Raw genomic sequence first — 19,127 nt, forward strand, 5'->3', positions numbered from 1 at the left:
TGGCCGGCGTGGGTTCCTGTTCCAGTCAGAACGCACTGACCTAGCATGTAGCGCAGGCAGCTCCAGTTCACCCCTCGCTTGGCGTCCAGGTCGTCCAGGTGGTTCTGGACAAACTGGACGCTGGAGGTAAAATCGGCCTGGTTGAACTCGTAGGGGATGTTCCACCCGAGGGGGCCGAACTTACGCCGCTCCTGACGGGACAAGGGGAGGAACAAAATGTTCTTTCTGATGCCGTGGGCGGGGCCGTGGGCGGGGCCGTGCGCTCAGGTACCTGCACCGTGGAGTGGAGGAAGGCCACGGCGTACAGCAGAGGCTTCCACTGGGGCAGGCTGCTGACCTCCAACTGGTCCTGGGTCACTCCAGCGAACGTCCTCTTCAGACCAGCCTTCATCCCTGAGCGAGGAAGAAGAGCAAAGCGGTTCACCGTCGGGCTGACCGACGGCACGGAGGAGGAGGAGCTTCTCACCGAGAGGAGGCTCGTTGGTGAACTTTATGGCGGACTGAAGGAAGGCGATGGGGAATCTGTGCACACGCACACACACACACACACACGTAATTAACACCGCGGCCACCAGGGGGCAGCAGAGGTCTCTGGTGAAACGGCACCTCGGATGCACGTCGGTCGTCAGCCACACTCTGAACCCTCTGTGTCCGCTGTCTGGCGTTGCCATAGTGACCGTCTCCAGCAGTTCGTCCAGGAAGTCCAGTCCCAGGTGGCAGTTCTGGAGGAGGAGCCAGCCACCGTCCGTCATGCTGTTGGCCAATAGCCTGCGAGCGTGGACCTCTTGGCCCTGCCCCATGGAAATGGGACGACATGGCGCCCCCTGCAGGAGGAGAGGAGTTTAACGTCTCCGTCCCCAGAGGGACTCGGGTTCCTGTCTCGCCCACTCGCCTTGCTCTTGGCCAGCTTCTCTATGTTCTCTGTCGGGTCAGAACCCATCGACAGCAGGCAGACCATCGGCGTCCGGCTGTCACTCTCTGCCAACATGGCGTCCAGGTCCAGAACCAAACCCTCAGAGTACCGCTGGCCCAGAGACGCCGAGATGTAGTGACGCGCCTGTTCAGCACAGACCACGCGATGCTAACTGCTACAACCGTTAGCTTTGATGAACCAGCGGTCCCGCTGTCAGACCTGCGCGGTGGTCCGGTCGGGACACCAGCTCCGGACCAGCAGAAGCTTCCGGAAGGGGTCCAGCTTGTCCTGGTACCCATCAGGAGGCGTGGCTTCCTCTGGCGCCGGGTGGTCGAACCAGGTCCTCCAGGCGCGCTCGTTCTGGCTCACCTGCGGGAAACACCTTTCATCGTCCCGGCTCCAGGCTTGCAGCTGTGACCGGCTGGTCTGGGATCTGTCTGGGACCTACCTGGGTCAGGATCTGGGTGAACGGTGGCAGACCAGAGAGCTGCACGAGGTTCAGCCAGGTCTGGTCCAGGATCCAGCGCCGGGGTTTGGGTTGAACAGAGTTCAGATCCAGAGCAGCGCCACCTACGATCACAGGAGAGCTTACTGTCAGAGAAGCGAAGAGGAGGAGGAGGGGGAGGGGGAGGGGGAGGGGGAGGAGGAGGAGGGGGAGGGGGGGGGGGAGGGGGAGGGGGGGGGCGTGCCACCTCTGATGAAGGTGAGCACCTCTTGGTGCGTGATGTTTCGGGCCTGCAGATCCATCTTCAGAGCCAACAGCAGCGTGAAGAGCAGCTTGTGTTCCTCGTACAAACTCCTGGCCGTGTAACAGAACACCTGGATGGGGGAGGAGCTAACCGTTACACCTGAGGGCAGCGCCCAATCATCAAACTCCCTACGTTTGATGACACTAACAAATTGATTGACTGAACCAACATTATCAATCACATCATTAACCCGATAATGAACTAACTTCTTAGCCAAATAGTTAAGGGAACTAGTTAACAACTAACTAATTAACAAGCATCAAATGATGTTAGCAGAAACAACTAACAGCTAAACCACCGGCTAATTCTTTGAGATAACTAATTAGCCTATTATTTCAGGCTAGTAGCTAGCAAAACAAACAAATCAAGCTATTTACAAACACATGAACAAATTAGCAGCGCAGCAAACCGATCACAGCATTGGCTAGTAGTCCTAATCAATAATGGCCGCCTCCCTTACCTGGAAGGTGAGGAAGCTGATGATGTTGGTGATGCGCTTCGAGGTGAGCTGTGACTTAGCGGAGTTCTGCAGGGACGAGTCAAAGAGCCCCAGGAACTGTCGTAAAGACGTCTGGTACATGACGTTAACCATGGACATCTCTACAATCAGGAAGTACAGGATGCTCCCCCTGGTGGCCACCGGCCGGTACTCCTCCCTGGCCTGGTTGATCTTCACCTCCGTCTCGGCAGCGACCGACAGCTTCTCACTGACCTGCAAGAGGAGAAGAGTGTTGGTGCAGGTCGCTCCCCTTCAGTTGAAGGAGGGGGGGGGGCAGCACCTCCTGGGCCGTGGTCTTGGTAACCCTCAGAACCTCGATCAGAGACTGGTCCTCCACCAAGGAGCCCTGGGTGCTGGTCAGCCGGACCAACAAGCTGTCCTCCAGCTCCTGCATTCTCCTCTTGTTGCACGTCACCTGCTCCAGGAGCTGGACTCGCTCCGCCTCCAGCTCCTGGAGGGACCAGACATTAGCTTATGAGCTACATACAAGCTGCTAAAACGTTCACCTGGCTAGTTAGCTTCTGAACAAGCTAAGTGGCTAATGAGGTTCCATCTAGTCCTCGGGGTCCCGGTCCCGGGGGACTGACCCGTTTCTCCAGCAGGATGACCCGCCCAAGCAGCTGGTCCTCCAGCCCCCGCTGGGTGACGGTGAAGTCGACCACCGCCGTGCGGGCGCTGACCTCGGGGCTGTACGCCGGGTTGGCCAGCTTGGTGGTGATGTAGAGCGTGAAGCCCTTCATCACGTCCACCTCCTTGTCTCCCACCTTCACCTGCAGGAGGACGACACCGCGAACGTCGCCAACCTGCCGCCGCTCTCCTCACATTTACATAAAGGTAAGGTCACAGACGTCCTACTTTGTGGGTTGACCCAGACTTGATGTAGTTCTTGTCCAGTATGTTGTCTAAGACGGGGTCCAAGTCCTCCCCTACATCCTCAAGCAGCAGGGGGCGCCCCAGAGAAAGACTGTCTTCCAGGTGAGAGCGAAAATATTTGTGGTTCAGGGACGTCACCTGGGAAACCACAGGACGAATCCCAGTCATGAAGAGTCTCCCGGTGGACTTCCTGTGTCTTTGGTGGACGCGTGACCCTCACCTGGAGCTGCTGGTCTCGCTCTCTGTTCTGGATCCAGGTCTTGCCTTGGCCTTGGGGGTCAATGAGCAGGGGGTAGCGGGACGCCTTGGTGACCACGATGCCGTTCTGGATGGACAGGTCGTCACTGGGTAAACCCTGCAGGTTCCACTCGCTCACGGTGGCGTTGTCTACGAGTAGACCAATCACATTCAAGTCCTGCAAGAGAGCAAGGGTTGGCTCCGCCTCCAAAATCAGGTTTATGTTCTGACTAAAAACAGCAGTAAAAAGAAGCTCGGAGTCTCACCGGGCTGAAGGGGATGCCTTTGTCCTCCATCTCCTTCTTCCACTGCTGCAGCAGCAGGCTGCGGTACTCCTGGTTGAAGGGACCGGCATAGGACAGGAAGCCAGCAGACAGAAGGACGTCCCCCACCAGATGTTTGATCTGAGTCTGGAAACCAGCACTGCTGTCGGTCCAACGGACCTGCGGCACAAAAAGGACCGGAGAAAAGGATCTGGAGGACTGACGGAGGGTGGGCGGGTTGAAATCCACCTTTTCTCCTCCCAGGCCATCAATCAGAGCCGTGGCGTTGGACATCTTGCGGCGGCAGGCCTGGGCGTCGTCCTCCAGGTCCTGCTTCTCCTTCATGGCAGCGTCGTAAAGCGCCTGAAGTCGTTACGGATTCAGTTAGTCGAGGAGACGACGGGGAAGGAGCTGAAAGGTGAGTCAAACCTGCACGGCGTCCAGCTCCTGCTGCTTGGCGTCCAGCTGCTCCTGAGCGTTAGCCAGTTCGGTCTGAGCGACGGCTAGTCGCGCCTCCTGCAGGGCCAGGTTGGCCTGCGGAGACAAAGCGATCAGTCCCCGTGAGTCCAGCGTCTCAGAGGCGTCTCTGGACGACAGGAACTAATGCTAATGCTAACGGCGTGGTGCTCGTACCTTCAGGGGCAGCACCTCCTTGTTGATGGAGAAGAAGTCCACCATGGCCTGAGTCCAGGAACAGAGGCCGGCCACGTTGCCACAGATCCTCTTGGCCGTCTCCAGGTTGTAGTCGTCCATGTCCAGGTAGGGGCCGAGCAGCTCCACCACCTCCTCCGTGATGGAGTCCTGCAGCACAAGCACACACTCCCAGGAGGAGCGTCTGTTAGCATGCCGTGGCTAACCGCTAGCTCCTACCTTCTGGACCAACCCGTGATGCGTTCAGGGCACGGATCTCTGTAGTAAATCTCAGGTTTCCACCTGTTAGCGTTTGAACGGCGGCTGCTAGCCTTCCTAACCCACAGCGTAGCGTTAGCATTAGCTCTCTGCGGGGAGAGGAGGAGGAGGGAGCGTCCCTCTGAGCCATTCTGCCCCCCCACCTCCTCCTCCGAAGTCGTGTTTTTGGCTCCATCCTTAGACCCCGCCCCCGGGTCAGGATGGAGCCGCTGCACGAAGCTAGCAGCTAACGCTGTAACCATGGCGATGCGCTTACGCTCCTCACCTTGCTGAAGTTGAGCAGCATGCTGAGGAAGGCCGAGTTCTGCATCAGCTTCAAGGCCTCCGTCCACGAAGGTCGCAGACAAGGTCGCTCGGGGTCCTGCGTCACCGTGTCGATCTGAGGAGAGGGGGCGTGGTCAGATGAGGAACAGGAAGTGAGACGGGAGCGCCCGGCGCCGGCTGACCTTCCTCTGGAACAGCAGCAGAACGGCGTCCATGATCCTCATGATGAGGTGAGGAGGCTTCTGCAGCTTCCTCACGGTGGCGATGTCGGCAGGTTTGATGGTCTGTGAACGCAACATCAGTGCTGAAATGTCCCGCTGACACCGAACGCCTCGTCATTCAGTGCGCTGCAGGCGCCCTCTGCTGGCAGAAGCCGAGTTCAACCCCTTATGTCAGGTAAGAAGAGGTGGTGTGTGTAGGTCTGTGCGTGCGTGTGTGCGTGCGTGTCTGTGCGTGCGTGCGTGCGTGCGTGCGTGCGTGTCTGTGTGTGCGTGCGTGCGTGCGTGCGTTGGACCTGTAACGCGGCCTCTGCCGCCGCCATCGCTGGTTTCGCCTGTGCGTGCGTGCGTGCGTGCGTGCGTGTCTGTGTGTGCGTGCGTGTGTGCGTGCGTGTGTGCGTGCGTTGGACCTGTAACGCGGCCTCTGCCGCCGCCATCGCTGGTTTCGCCTGTGCGTGTGTGCGTGCGTGTGTGCGTGCGTTGGACCTGTAACGCGGCCTCTGCCGCCGCCATCGCTGGTTTCGCCTGTGCGTGTGTGCGTGCGTGCGTGCGTGCGTTGGACCTGTAACGCGGCCTCTGCCGCCGCCATCGCTGGTTTCGCCGCCTCCAGCTTGGACTCTGCTGCAGCTTTATCGGCTTCGATCTCGTCCACGATGAGCTGCGCTTTGTCCTTCACCTTCTGCACCTGCTGCTTCACCTGAGCAGACAAAGACGGGGCTAGAAGCATTAGCATGGACCTCGCTAGCGTTAAGCCACAAAGGGGGAGGGGCTAAAAATAAGACTCAGGTAAAAGCAACGTTTTCTTGTGACCTGCTCAGCGGCCTGAGCCTTTGCAGTGACCTCCTGCAGCACCTCCTCCGCCCTCTGGGAGGCGACAGCGAGCTCCTGCTCCTTCAGCACCAGCTCCTCAGAGAGCCGAGACACCGATTGCTCCGCCTCCATCAGCTTACACAGACCTGCAGGAAGCAGATGGGCGGTTTCCCTTTGGGAAGGAGCAGAGGATCATGGGAAACGGACGCTCACCCGTCTTCATGCGCTCCGCCAGCGTGCCCACGTGGCCGATCTTCTCAGAGTAGATGACCTTGTAGCTGTCGATGAAGGACAGGAAGGATTTGGGCGTGACGAACGTCTGCCGGCGGAAACGCTCAAAGTACTCGCCGCATTTCTCCGCCACCAGGTCCTGCGGAGACGGAGGTCATGTGACTGGTCAGCTAAACGCGCTGAAACACACGGCCAGTCACGCCACGGGCTTCACCTGGAAGGTTCCCATGGTAACCACCACACTCTGTTTCACATCTTGGTGGCAGCGGAGGTCTTGGTACTGAGACAGGAAGTGATGCGATACTGCCACCAGGGCGTCCCGGGGCCACGGCTGGAACCAGTCGATGGTGCAGCCCGATATCAGGCCTGGGAACTGTTCAGGTCAAAGGTCAGGGTTCAACTCCCCCAAGGGGGTTCGTGTGTTACTCAAGGTCATCCTGACCTTCAAGGCCCGGGCACGAAACTTCTCCCCCACGGGCGAGAAGCAGAGGACCACGTGGAGGTTGCTGCGCACCCGGGACAGCAGGAAGTCGTACAGGTTCTCCGAGGTGGGGGGGCGGCGGGGGTGCTGCCGCTTCATGACAGGAACCAGATCCTGGGAGATTTCATCCAGCTCGTCCCGTCCAAACAGGTTGGACACCTCGCCGCTCGCCAGGACGTTGTTCATGTATTCTGTGGAGGAGATGAGGGACAGTTCAGTCCTTCATCAGGGACAGCTTCATCGGGGACAGCTTCGTGGACGCCCCCCCCCCCCCCCCCCTCCCTTGAGACGCGATGGAACTACGGTCAGGGCGTACCCAGGAAGGCTTCGTCTTTGATGTCGTTGTCGCTGAACAGGAAGGTGACGCCCCTCCCCCTCTGCCCGGCGATACGATACAGCGTCTTCAGGTCCTCCAGGAGGTTGCTGCTGCTGTACAACCTGCAGGACAGACGGGAGGACGTCCGGGTCCGAGCTGCAGAACCGCATCCCACCACTAGGTGTCACACTGGTCGTGGCTCTGACCTGGTCAGGGTGATCTGGAAGGTTTGGTACCCGGCGATGAACGACGCCAGCCGGGACAGACTCTGCTTTCCTGACCCCCCGACGCCGACCAGCAGGGCGTTCCCCTGAGGCGTCCGCAGGATTCGTGAGATCCGCATCAGGTGGGTCATCGCGTCCTGGAGCAAACGCAGAGCGTGGAGCAGAGAGGAAGACATGTCCAGCATGGCTGGCAAGGGAGACAGTCCCACCTTGAAGAAGACCAGGTCCATGGCTCCGCCCCTCGCCGCCTCATTGTACTGCTGCTGGAAGACAGACAACCGCTCTGCCAGGGCGTCCAGAGACGGGATTGGCTCATACACCTGTCATATCAGCATTTATGCTAATTAGGTTCAGGTAGCACAACCGAGACACACGTGTTTAAAGCGTCCGCCGCTTTGAGCTGGACACCTTCGGCGCCTCCAGGTCAGCGTCTTCTGGCTCGTCCCCCGTTGCCTCCGGAGTGTCTCGCAGGAAGTCCACGAAGCAGCTGTCCCACTGAGCATGCTCAGTCAGAGCCTTCCCATGATCCTCCACTGCGATCTGGAGGAGAGAGCAGGCCGGCGACGGGTCACTGCAGCGCTAACTAGCTAGCCAGCAGGCTAGCAGATCAGACCCTGCTCAATAGGAATCACACGCACACACACACACACAGACACGCACACACACACACAGACACGCACACACACGCACACACACGCACACACACGCACACACACGCACACACACGCACACACACGCACACACACACACACACCTTCTCCATGATGCCTTTGAAGGCTCGTCTGTCGCTGCTGTCGATGAATCGGTCGGCGATGACTCGGCAACATTCATGATGGAAGAGAGCAGCGAGGAGCTGAGAGCTCTGACACACATCAGAGCGGACCGCCAGGATGCCCTGAGGACGACAACAACAACAACACAGTCACAAACAACAACAACAACAACAACACAGGGATAAAAAACATCAGCATAAACAACAACACAGACATAAATAACAACAACAACAACACAGACATAAACAACAACAACAACAACACAGACATAAACAACAACAACAAAACAGGCACACGCAACAACAACAACACAGACACAAACAACAAAAACAGACATAAACAACAACAGCAACAAAACAGGCACACGCAACAACAACAACACAGTCACAAACAACAACAACAACAACACAGGGATAAATAACATCAGCATAAACAACAACAACGACAACAGACATAAACAACAACAACAACAACAACAACACAGACATAAACAACAACAACAACACAGTCACAAACAACAACACAGACACAAACAACAACAACAGACATAAACAACAACAACAACACAGGTGTAAACAACAACAACACATCATTGCTGTTTAAGCTTATAAACAAAATACTTTTCAGAAGTCGTCTCCGAATTACAGTTCCTGTTTGAAAGCATTCAACTTTCAACATAAAACATGAATAAATAAAACGCTTAAATTCTCAAATACCAAACATCATTATTCGAGTTTTCTGAAAGGAAACAGAAGAAAACCTCTGGAGGCTTTTCCTACCTGCCAGATCCGGCTCAGGTCTCTCAGGTTGAAGATGTAGTGAAACTTGGCAGGAGACGGCAGCATCTGAGAAACAACCAGATGTTTACAAACAAACAACCAGATGTTTACTTACAAACAAACAAACAAACAAACAGCATCTAATCCAACAACAAACCAAATATTTGTTAGATGTTTGTTGTTTTTATCAGGTCTGACTGGAGCTACACACTGAAACAACAACGTCACATTAGCATTAGCAAAACATCTGGCTAGCGGTTGCTATTTATAACCACTGATCCAACAAAGAATTCAATAGATCGAGTAAATGAAAACTAATTAAATTCTCTTCTAGTGATTTTCATTCAACAACATTTTAAAATTAAAACCTGGATCTCACCTTTGCCTTCACGGCCTGCCACACCCGCCTGGTGGTGGGTACGAGGGCGGCGGCCAGGTGGCAGACGGCGGCTGGGAAGCCCCTCTCCGGGCAGAAGTAGCCCTGAGCCACGGTGCCGAAGATCTTATCGATGGAGGAGTTGGAGGGCAGGGTGCAGTTAAAGATGGAGAACTGCCTCTTCAGGCGCTGAGGAATGTCGTTGCGCCCGCCGCCCGGATGGATCATGGCCGCCACCAGCTGTTGGAGGTTTTAACGCTTTTACTCGCGCTCTGAAAACGATGAAGGAGGAAGCTCCGAGCTCGCTGACGTCACCTGAACGTCCACCACGGTGACGAACTCTCCGGGGCGGTCCAAACTGTAGAAACCGCCCTGCTCCATCAGCTCACGCACGATCTCATTGGTTATCTGAGGGATCCGGGGGCGGGGACAAACATACAAGCATTCTGATTGGTTTACGCGTAGCGGTTTTGTCAAACAAAAGCACCAGCTCAGCGACGGCCGGAAGCCGACCTGGTCTCCCCATTCGTTGATGACGGGCATGTTGATGTCGTCGATGAAGACCGTCATCCTGCGTCCCGCCGGCGGCCCGTAGGTGGCGCCCATTCGCTTATCGATGTAGCTTTCAATGCTCCTCTGGAACATGCCGGGCAGCGTGGCTGACGAGAAGCTCAGCGTCTTACTGAGGTGGACCTCTGGGTCCAGCTTGCCGGTGTAACCCTGCAGCGGAGCACGTAGCATTAGCATTAGCATTAGCATTAGCTAGCTGAGGCTACCAAAATGTACGCAGGACCAGCTGGAATGGAATTCTTTTGACCGCTGTCCTCCGTGTCCTCCGTGGGGACGTTGCTAGCCCCCAGGTCATTCTCGTCCCTCCCCGTCCGAACGCTAACCCGCCGTTTGGCTCCAGCCAATCGCAGCCAGCCGGACTCACTTTGATCATGACGGTCTTGGCCGTTCCTTGCTCTCCGATCAGCAGCGCCGCCTTCCTCTGCTTCATGATGGTCTGCATCAGGAAGTCCGTCCTCACGTTGTCCACGTTGGGAACCAGGATGGATGAGTAGTCCGGGACGTGGTCTTTGGGATAGACGTACTCGGGGACCTGCATCGTAGCGTAGCAACCGGGTTAGCTGACGGCTGAAGACCTCTGTCCTCGCTGTTAGTCTCGGGGACACATGACCTTAAGGGACAGTCCGGTGTCCACAGACCTTGTTGGACCAGTGCTCCCAGCGTCCCTGCTCGTCCACGGTGAACTCAAAGATGGTCTGGTTGTCTCGGGTCTGCGGCAGGTCCAGGGACGAGCTGTGGGTCTTCACACGGAGACGAGAGGACAACGTGAATGAAGAACGACACGAGCGCCGCCCACTTCCCCCAAGCACCTTCAGGAAGGCCTCCATCTTGTCTCGGTCGTCCAGTTCCAGCAGCGCCCCCAGAGACCACATCAGCGCGAACACGAACAGCCGGCCCACGTCGACGCGGCTCGGCTGTTTCTCCTCGGCCGCCGGGAGCAAACCCTGAAGACACACGTCACCTGAAGACACCTGGACGTACGGAGGAGGAGGAGGAGCTCCCTGTGTCCTACCTGCAGCAGGTCGATGGTCTGTCTGATGTACATACACTCCAGAACCTGCATCCGAGGGGACACGGCGGTGAAGACGAAGTCCAGCAAGTCCTGCAGCAGCAACGGAGGACAGACATTATTCACTGTCCTGATGTGGAGCCAGGTGAGTCCATCGCCTTCACCTGGTAGCAGGAGGTGAAGCAGCGCTTCAGGGCGTCGGCCTGCTGCTCAGGGAGCTTCTGTAGCCACGCCTCCAGGATGGGGCTCCAGCCGAGCACCGAGGAGCTCATGAACACCATGCCGTTCCTGGACACGGTTGCCGGGGAGGCGTTGTCGATGTTGTGGGGCTCAAAGACGATCTGGGGGCGGGACACAGGTTCCCCTTGAGTCCACACCGTTCGGTTCTGACCTCAGACCACGACGCTGGACTCCCACGGGTTCCGTCTCGTCACCTTGCAGCACGGCGCCATCGGGATCCGGTCTCCATTGGCCAGCGTCAAGGTTTTGTTGTCATCCAGGACCGAGTTCAGGTTTTCAATCCAGATGGCGTCGACCGGCCCGTCCAGGACGATCCAGATGTTCTCGCCCTGAAACAGAGTCCCGCCGCGCCGGTCAGCGGGCGTGGCCTTCAGTGAGACGGCCCGCCGGACGACGGACGCAGGGGACCTTCTTGGTCTTCAGCGTCTTCCTCCACAGAGTGGAGAAGACGCCGTCCGTCCAGTCGTTGGTGGTCACGTCCAGCGTGCCGAACATCTGCGCCGCCGTGATGGCTTTGGGGTTCATCCTCATCTCGCGGTGGGGGGAGCCGCAGTCCGACATGGCCTTCATCAGCGTGTGGATGCAGGCCGTCTTCCCGGCGCCGCTGGGACCCAACGTCATCATACCTGCAGGAGCACCACAGGGGGGTCACCTGAGAGCGAGCCGGGACCTCCAGCATCGGTGCCATTAGCCACGCCCACTATTCTTCAGTCCGGAGACAAACAGCAAATACGACCGGACATCGAGGACTTCTATGTCCATTACAAGCTACAGCTCGTCTTTGCATGGACGTCCCGCTGAAGACACCACGGCGTCCCCTTTAGGAGACGAGAAGGTCCTTGGACCGGGACCCCCATCCTGGGGACCGGCCCGAGGACAGCAGCAAAGCGTCTCCAAGTTGCTGAAGCATCGGTACCATGCCGGACTCTCTGCGTCTCGTAGAGCTGGACCAGCTTCAGGATCCAGGGCGGGTGAGGGATCAGACCGGCCCGCTGGGCCTGGCTGGAGATGGACGCCTCCAAGTCTGGGTAGCCGGCTTTATCCAGAACTGCAGAGAAGGAACGCGGATCAGAGGAGGAGCCAGCTGTCCCACGAGGGTCCGTCAGGTAGGGGGACACCTACCGATCCCGGGGAACAGATCATTGATCAGACTCATGAAGAGCGGCTCGTCCTCGTCAACCTGCAGACAAACACAACCCGCCGTTGACGTGGGACGGCCACGCCGTCGCTAGAGACAGCCACGAGACGCACCAGCTTAGAGAGGTTCATGTCCCTCAGGACCCTCATCACCACCGTCTTCTCTGGTTCTGATGGGTTGGACCGCTTCACCGCTCCCAGTGTCCTCAAAACGGACAAGATGTTCCTCAAACCAAAGTCGTAGTGGACCTGCGGCGAACAACAAGACCACTTTTACAATCCCAGTCGGTGTTTAACGGGACAGCGATGTCCTCACCTGTTTGGACAGCTGCTCCTCACACAGTTTGTACAGGGTGTAGAACTTCCTGCTGAGAACCTGGTTGTCACGGAAACCAGCACTAGCCAGTTTGACCCTCATGATGATGGCTCGGTCTGGGACCATCATGGCCACTGTACGAAACTGGATCTTCAGGTTCTCAGGCAGCTCCTGACGGCCGGCGTAACCAGGGTTCTGGAGAACCGAGAGCGTTACGGGTCCGACTGGTTCGGTTCTAGGGCCCTGATCTGATCTGAGTCAGAGCCCCTCCACAAGTCTGAATCCGAATCTGAGGCTAACACTGATGTTAGCTTCTCCAACAGGCTAACACTCACGTTAGCTTCTCCTACAGGCTAACACTCATGTTAGCTTCTCCTACAGGCTAACACTCATGTTAGCTTCTCCTACAGGCTAACAGTAATGCTAGCTTCTCCTACAGGCTAACAGTAATGTTAGCTTCTCCTACAGGCTAACACTCATGTTAGCTTCTCCTACAGTTTAACACTCATGTTAGCTTCTCCTACAGTTTAACACTCATGTTAGCTTCTCCTACAGGCTAACACTGATGTTAGCTTCTCCTACAGTTTAACACTGATGTTAGCTTCTCCTACAGGCTAACAGTAATGCTAGCTTCTCGTACAGGCTAACACTGATGTTAGCTTCTCCTACAGTTTAACACTGATGTTAGCTTCTCCTACAGGCTAACAGTAATGCTAGCTTCTCCTACAGGCTAACACTCATGGTAGCGTCCTCTTTAGACTAGCGTTTAGACTAGCAGCCCATCATGATGTCACAGCTCCGTTACCATGGTGAGGAAGATGCCAAATTCCGGGTCCATGTCGATCACGTCTCCGTCGGTGAAGACAAACTGTCTCTTCTTGTTCCTCTTACACTGCAGGACGATGTAGATCTGCTGAGCAGCGACGGACAGGACCGGCAGCTCGATGCGGTTAAACTCGTCAAAGCAGCCCCAGGCCCCGGACTGGGCCAGACCTGCAGACCCAGAACCACAAACTGAAGCAGGACCGGCCCAAGTCCAGTAGAACCTCCCTAAATGTTTGTCTGCTGCTGAAACGGTGATGACAAAGTGTCTTAATGTGGACAGAACCAGAATCACACACTGGGCAGTGAGCCAAAGCCAAACCCGGTGGTCACATGACCTGAGACACACCTTTGTAGATGCGTCCCAGTCCTCTGTAGTCCATCTGGTCGGAGCAGTTAAAGACCACCACGTATTTCCCCAGACAGCGACCCATGTCTTTAGTGGTCTCTGTCTTACCTGGAAACACAGACACACTGAGACGGAGAAAGAGGACACGGGCGGGACACACGGTGCGATGGGTCACCTGTCCCCGCCGGACCGGCTGGAGCTCCGCCCATACTCATGCCCAGAGCCTGGGACAGGGTGATGTAACACCTGGACAAGCAAGGCATTGTTAGTTGGACCGGGACGGATGACTGGGATGTACGTTGGACCAAAGGTCGGTCCACCAGGTGTTTTTCACCCAAAGCTAACTCTGGTGAGGTTCTGCTCGTACCTGTCCGTCAGCGGCGTGATGACCAGTCTGTCTGTGCAGCCCAGGTACTCGTTGCAGTAGCTGAACTCCACGTCCGTGATTTGGATGACGCACCTGTCCACGTCCTCCAGGAAGTAGAACCGGGACTGTTTCTGCCACTCAAAGTCGGACGCAGATCGAACATTCAGACGCACCTGGTGGAGGACAACAACGCTTAGATCCAGCCCGTCTCCTGTCCATCAGCCCGTCCACCCACCAGCTCGTCGAAGATGTCCCTCTGGTGGACGTGGATGGTGATGAGCGTCTCATACTTGGTCCTCTCGTTTCTGCTCAGCTCCTTGGTTGTCATGTCGATCAGCTCGTTCAGAATGTCCAGGAACTTCTGATTGGTTGACTGCATGATCTGTCATCAATGAGACGGACGGAGGACAATGAGCGACACGTTGGACGCCTTTCCACTCTGTTCCTACCTTCTTGTCCGACTTGCTGAGGACGAGTGCGTCTTCTGCGTCTCTGGTCCAGATCATCTGGATGCCCAGCAGTCCGACCTGAGCCGGAAACGTAGACTGGAAGTCCAGCAGCTTCGTACCCGGGTCGCTGATGGCCACGTGGGCCTGACGGATGATCCCATGGAGGGTCCGCCTCACCCCGTCCAGCAGCTGACCTAACCACACCTCCACGTTCCCCTGGAAGACAGAGCCAGAAGGTCCTGCTCCACCTGCAGACACCCGAGGTCTCTGCCGTGCGGCGTACCTGTGCCAGGACGGGCTGGCCCAGCTCCACGGTCTCCCCCTCCTGGGACTGAAAGCCCAGGATCTGGTCATACAGTTTCTCGTTGAAGACGACTCTGCTGACGTTGTCAAACAAGCTGAGGAGGTGAGCCTGAGAGACGGAGACGTCGAGGAATGAACCCAGACTAGCACCGGGCCCAGGAGAGACCAGGTCTGAGGCGGGGTGGAGGCGGGGCACCTGTATCGTGTGCGAGTCCGAGGCCTGGCCCAGAATCTCCAGCAGGGCGGGGTCCGACACGAAGAAGAACCGTGGGAAGACCGTGCGCTTCTTCTCCAGGTAGCCCGACAGAGACTTCTGACAGAGCTCCAGCTGCTCCAGGAGGTGGGGGAGCAACTAGAGGAGGAGGAGGAGGAGCAAGGGTTCAGGAGTGACTCCCGGCCCCGGCGTGCCGCTGAGCCGGGCGGGGCCGCACCTGGCCGAGCGTCTCGTCTCCCACGCAGCACTGCAGCACGGCGGGGAGCTCGTGGGCTCGCTGCATGATCCTCTGCCACGACTTGTCAATGTTCTGGAAACGTTTGGCCTCCTGAGGAGAACAAGGAGCCGTTCAGCCACAACGACCCCCCCCCCCCCGGCGTCCCGTGTCCTCTGAGGACGGGTCATGTGACCTGAGGCAGCTGCTTGGCAATGTCTCCACCCACAAACACCGCCTCCAGGTAGATCCAGAGGTTCTGGACCGACAGCCACTTCTCGATGATCTCTGAGGTGTTGGAGAGTTTCTGGACCCACAGCTGGATGGTGGGCTTGAAGGGGGCGTTGTACCTGGGGGAGGAGCCTCACCTTCACATTCTGTCCTCCACGTCTCTTTTCTTGTCGCCCACCTGTTGCTCAGGAGCGACGTCAGGACCATCAGGCTGTCCTCCATCATGGAGATCTTCTCGGCCGTCTCGCCTGCTCTCAGCAGCAGTTCTCCTCTGGTCCTGAAGGTGGCGAAGCTGAGCGTCTGGCTGCTCCACTCTGAGACGACGTCCCTCAGCTTGGCCTCGATGTCTCGCTCCTTCACTGCGCTGATGCACACATCCTGCCGGAGACAGGAAACCAGAGACAGTTTCCTCCTGGTCCAGGTCTTCACCCGGCTCGGAGGATTTGTGGAACCACCTCGATGTCCTCGTGGTGTTCCAGCAGCGGAGCGTCCGTGATGTTCCTGAGGGAGAAGCTCTCCGAGTCCACCTGGAAGCTGTGTCCGGTCAGCTGGCTGAGACGGGTCCAGTGTCGGGGCAGCATGGCCTGGATCAGAACGCGAGACCACCGTTACCTCGGGAAGGACGGCGCCGCTCTGTCTCGGGGGGGAGGAGCCTGACCTTGTTGGCCATCATGTGGAGCAGGGGACACGTCTCGTTGAAGTCATCGATGGTCTTCTTCAGGTCTCTGAAGGCCTGCCACTCCTTCAGCGCCTTCGGAAGCTTCCGGATCCTGGAAAGACAAAGTGGACCAGATCCATCAGCCTACGGGGTCAATGCCCTTCAGGTCCCAGACTCTGGCCTGGGGACAGAGCCGTGGGCAGGGACACGCCAACCCTCCAGCAGCGCTATGGAGAACCGGGACGTGGACCCGCTTCCTGCGCTACCTGTTCTGGAAGTCCAGCAGCTCGCCGTTGATCTTGTCGATGTCGAGGTCGGCCCACAGGACGTCGCAGTAGCCGGAGACGCTGTCGATGACGGCGTTGTACAGGACGTAGAGTTTGGACAGCAGGGCGAGTTCCCTCCGGATCCTCTGCAGCTCCGGGTACTCTGCAGGACGATCACAGGGTCACACGGTCCGTCCGCAGGGACAGACGGACAGGCGTCTCTGGGCGGGTCGCACCGTGAACAGGAAGTCCGAACAGCTCCTCCCCTCCTGAGTAGGTGATGTACTTCCTCCACAGCTGCTCAAACTCAGCCTGGAAACTCTGCAGGCACTCGCTGGCGTCGGCGGGAGCCACGCCCTCCACGCCCGGACCCCTGCAGAGGAAGCGGGTTGAGCCCATGTAGCCACCGGCAGAACCGTTAGCCGCCTACCTGTCGTTGTACTGGGACCAGAAGCTCTGAACGTGGCTCTGGAAGTCCTGAACGGCGCCCAGCAGGCTGGCCTTCATGGTGGGTTGAAGTTTCACCAAAGTGTTCTGGTTCTGGACCACCTGGGAACCAGTCCAGCAGAACGGGGGTCCTCAGGTGAGGCGCATGCTAACGCTGTTAGCTCAGAGGCGCGTCTCGGATCAGAACCTCACCAGGGCGTTGAGGTTCTTCCAGGCGTAGGTGAGCCCGTCCACGCGCTCCGCGTTCCCGTCGGGGAAGAGAAGTTCGTGTTTGTTGAGCAGAGCGAAGGACTCCTCCACCGGACCGATGGTGAAGTCGATCCGAAGCTCCGCCTCCCGGACCTCCAGGGAGGAGGTAAACAGGACAACAAGCAGGAGTAAACAACAAGCAGGAGTAAACAACAAGCAGGAGTAAACAAGACAACAAGCAGGAGTAAACAGGACAACAAGCAGGAGTAAACAACAAGCAGGAGTAAACAAGACAACAAGCAGGAGTAAACAACAAGCAGGAGTAAACAAGACAACAAGCAGGAGTAAACAACAAGCAGGAGTAAACAACAAGCAGGAGTAAACAGGACAACAAGCAGGAGTAAACAACAAGCAGGAGTAAACAACAAGCAGGAGTAAACAACAAGCAGGAGTAAACAGGACAACAAGCAGGAGTAAGCGGTCACTGAGCCGGGCCATGTCCAATCAGACCTCCCTGAGCGCCGCCATGGCTCCGCGGACATCCTCCAGGTCTGTGATTGGACGCTGCAGCAGCTTCGTCTGCCCGTCCACAAATGAGAAGATGGCGTCCATGTCAGCCGACGCCCGGCGGTGGAGCGCGGCGCCGAACGCCCGCTTCCAGAGACGACACTCCTGGGTGAGCGCCAGCTTCAGCTGCTCGGTGTGGAAGACCACGGGACCCACGGTAAAGAGCGCCGGCAGCGCCGAGATCTGCACCTCCATCTTCTGCGGGAGCAGCAAGGCATTGTGGGTATGAGAGCGTCCGCAGGGGCACTTCCTGGTGTGATCACGTGATCGACGGACTCACAGAGTAGAAGGATATCTGAGAGCTGAACTCTGCGAGCGGCGGGTTGGTCAGCAGGAAGGTCTGGACCTGCTCCTCTGGGTCCTAAAGACAGGCCTGTTAGTGCAGGTCGACAACAGCAACAACAACAACAACAGCAACAACAACAACAAGAACAACAACAACAGAAACAACAACAGCAACAACAGCAACAACAAGAACAACAACAAACAGAAACAACAACAACAACAACAACAACAACAACAACAACAGCAGCAACAAGAACAACAACAACAGCAACAACAACAGCAACAAGAACAACAAGAACAACAACAACAACAACAGCAGCAACAACAAGAACAAACGCACACCTGGATCCACAGAGCAGAGAAGTGAGACAAGGAGCTCAGAGTCTCTGCAGCCTCGGGTCTCAGGGACGAAACGATGGAGCTGAGCTGGATCACCAACCTGCACCATCATCACCATCATCATCATCATCATCATCATCATCATCATCATCACCCGGACCCATCTGGATCCGGTTCTGAAGCCCCGCCCAGCCTCCACTGACTTGTTGATGTCTTTGTGTTCGGCCAGCTGCCGGTCCAGAGGCCTCAGCACCGGCGGCTTCACCGGGACGTCGTCCCCCGCGTCCCGAACCGCCGCCTGCTCCAGCTGGTGGAGGAAACGCTGGGACGTGATTGGCTGTCTGGCAGGGAGACAGGTGACATCATCGAGGCGGTACCTGCTGCTGCTTGTACTGCAGGTGAGCGTAGGTCCACAGAGGGACGTCTTTGGTCGCCGCCAGCACGACGCTCACCAGCTTGTTCACCGTCACCTGGACGAAGACGCCACAGTAACTAATCCTTTCAAAATAAAAGCACCAGCCTGTACAATCTCATTTACATAATGTCATTATAAAATAAAGACACAGGAAGTGGAACTCATCGTAGCCTCCCTTCAGGCTGGTGCACCTGAATGTCCTCCAGGCTGGGTCTCAGGACGATGTGGGGGATGGCGAGCTGCATGGAGGCGCTGAGGAGAGGAGGAGGTGCTGCCTGGCTGCTGCTGAAGGAGGAGGAGGGGGGCGAGGGTTGGTACTTAGGGACGTAGAGTCTCCTCCTCAGGGCGTCCAGAGACGACCTGGTGGCTGAGAGCAGGAGGAGCAGAAAGGAGACATCGACGACAAGAAGGAGGGAGGAGTCAGCAGGAGGTGAAGGCAGGAAAGAAGGCGGACCTTTGACCAGAGCCTCGGTGTTACGATGACACAGCTGACCAATCAGGTTGTAGAAACGACAAGGAAGACACAGCTGACAGCGAGTCCTCTGTTTGGAGTCTGGATGGAGGCACTGGAAAGATCCCTGTGGAGGAGGAGGAGAAAGAGGAGGCGGGAACAAGGAGGAGAGGGGAGGTGAAGAAAGAGGAGGCGGGTACAAATGTTTTTGTAACCTTTATTCATACCTCCAGGTTTTCCGTCTCCGTCGTCTTCATCTTCCTCTTTAACTCTTCAATTAATTCAAAGACACACCTCTCTACCTGCTGACTCCGCCTACACACACGCACACACGCACACACGCACACACACGCACGCACGCACACACGTTACAA

General features: G+C 57.1%; 1 protein-coding gene across 1 annotated transcript in view; it reads right to left on the reverse strand.

Annotated features, from left to right (window-relative positions):
* The window catches only part of dnah5l (dynein, axonemal, heavy chain 5 like), a 30,543-nt gene that overhangs the window by 3,491 nt on the left and 7,925 nt on the right, over nucleotides 1-19,127 (reverse strand). Inside the window, 69 exon segments of the mRNA XM_068747847.1 lie at nucleotides 41-191; nucleotides 272-393; nucleotides 467-522; nucleotides 607-824; nucleotides 893-1,057; nucleotides 1,133-1,282; nucleotides 1,362-1,483; nucleotides 1,606-1,732; nucleotides 2,123-2,374; nucleotides 2,442-2,612; nucleotides 2,749-2,931; nucleotides 3,017-3,172; nucleotides 3,255-3,449; nucleotides 3,538-3,714; nucleotides 3,784-3,897; nucleotides 3,964-4,068; nucleotides 4,168-4,335; nucleotides 4,709-4,822; nucleotides 4,890-4,991; nucleotides 5,488-5,622; nucleotides 5,736-5,881; nucleotides 5,949-6,105; nucleotides 6,181-6,339; nucleotides 6,409-6,638; nucleotides 6,764-6,885; nucleotides 6,970-7,124; nucleotides 7,197-7,307; nucleotides 7,396-7,527; nucleotides 7,742-7,882; nucleotides 8,540-8,605; nucleotides 8,919-9,155; nucleotides 9,231-9,323; nucleotides 9,429-9,635; nucleotides 9,850-10,017; nucleotides 10,124-10,225; nucleotides 10,295-10,429; nucleotides 10,498-10,587; nucleotides 10,659-10,835; nucleotides 10,929-11,063; nucleotides 11,143-11,360; nucleotides 11,651-11,782; nucleotides 11,857-11,914; nucleotides 11,986-12,120; nucleotides 12,188-12,382; nucleotides 12,993-13,180; nucleotides 13,359-13,466; nucleotides 13,534-13,604; nucleotides 13,726-13,898; nucleotides 13,961-14,107; nucleotides 14,175-14,390; nucleotides 14,458-14,586; nucleotides 14,674-14,829; nucleotides 14,909-15,019; nucleotides 15,102-15,255; nucleotides 15,315-15,514; nucleotides 15,592-15,720; nucleotides 15,795-15,906; nucleotides 16,061-16,223; nucleotides 16,297-16,433; nucleotides 16,491-16,609; nucleotides 16,700-16,849; nucleotides 17,207-17,461; nucleotides 17,544-17,624; nucleotides 17,891-17,987; nucleotides 18,091-18,194; nucleotides 18,265-18,357; nucleotides 18,494-18,669; nucleotides 18,757-18,880; nucleotides 18,981-19,068. Coding sequence (XP_068603948.1) covers nucleotides 41-191; nucleotides 272-393; nucleotides 467-522; nucleotides 607-824; nucleotides 893-1,057; nucleotides 1,133-1,282; nucleotides 1,362-1,483; nucleotides 1,606-1,732; nucleotides 2,123-2,374; nucleotides 2,442-2,612; nucleotides 2,749-2,931; nucleotides 3,017-3,172; nucleotides 3,255-3,449; nucleotides 3,538-3,714; nucleotides 3,784-3,897; nucleotides 3,964-4,068; nucleotides 4,168-4,335; nucleotides 4,709-4,822; nucleotides 4,890-4,991; nucleotides 5,488-5,622; nucleotides 5,736-5,881; nucleotides 5,949-6,105; nucleotides 6,181-6,339; nucleotides 6,409-6,638; nucleotides 6,764-6,885; nucleotides 6,970-7,124; nucleotides 7,197-7,307; nucleotides 7,396-7,527; nucleotides 7,742-7,882; nucleotides 8,540-8,605; nucleotides 8,919-9,155; nucleotides 9,231-9,323; nucleotides 9,429-9,635; nucleotides 9,850-10,017; nucleotides 10,124-10,225; nucleotides 10,295-10,429; nucleotides 10,498-10,587; nucleotides 10,659-10,835; nucleotides 10,929-11,063; nucleotides 11,143-11,360; nucleotides 11,651-11,782; nucleotides 11,857-11,914; nucleotides 11,986-12,120; nucleotides 12,188-12,382; nucleotides 12,993-13,180; nucleotides 13,359-13,466; nucleotides 13,534-13,604; nucleotides 13,726-13,898; nucleotides 13,961-14,107; nucleotides 14,175-14,390; nucleotides 14,458-14,586; nucleotides 14,674-14,829; nucleotides 14,909-15,019; nucleotides 15,102-15,255; nucleotides 15,315-15,514; nucleotides 15,592-15,720; nucleotides 15,795-15,906; nucleotides 16,061-16,223; nucleotides 16,297-16,433; nucleotides 16,491-16,609; nucleotides 16,700-16,849; nucleotides 17,207-17,461; nucleotides 17,544-17,624; nucleotides 17,891-17,987; nucleotides 18,091-18,194; nucleotides 18,265-18,357; nucleotides 18,494-18,669; nucleotides 18,757-18,880; nucleotides 18,981-19,068 — 9,965 coding nt within the window.

This window comes from Brachionichthys hirsutus, chromosome 14 (genome assembly GCF_040956055.1).
Source record: "Brachionichthys hirsutus isolate HB-005 chromosome 14, CSIRO-AGI_Bhir_v1, whole genome shotgun sequence".
Taxonomy (NCBI): domain Eukaryota; kingdom Metazoa; phylum Chordata; class Actinopteri; order Lophiiformes; family Brachionichthyidae; genus Brachionichthys; species Brachionichthys hirsutus.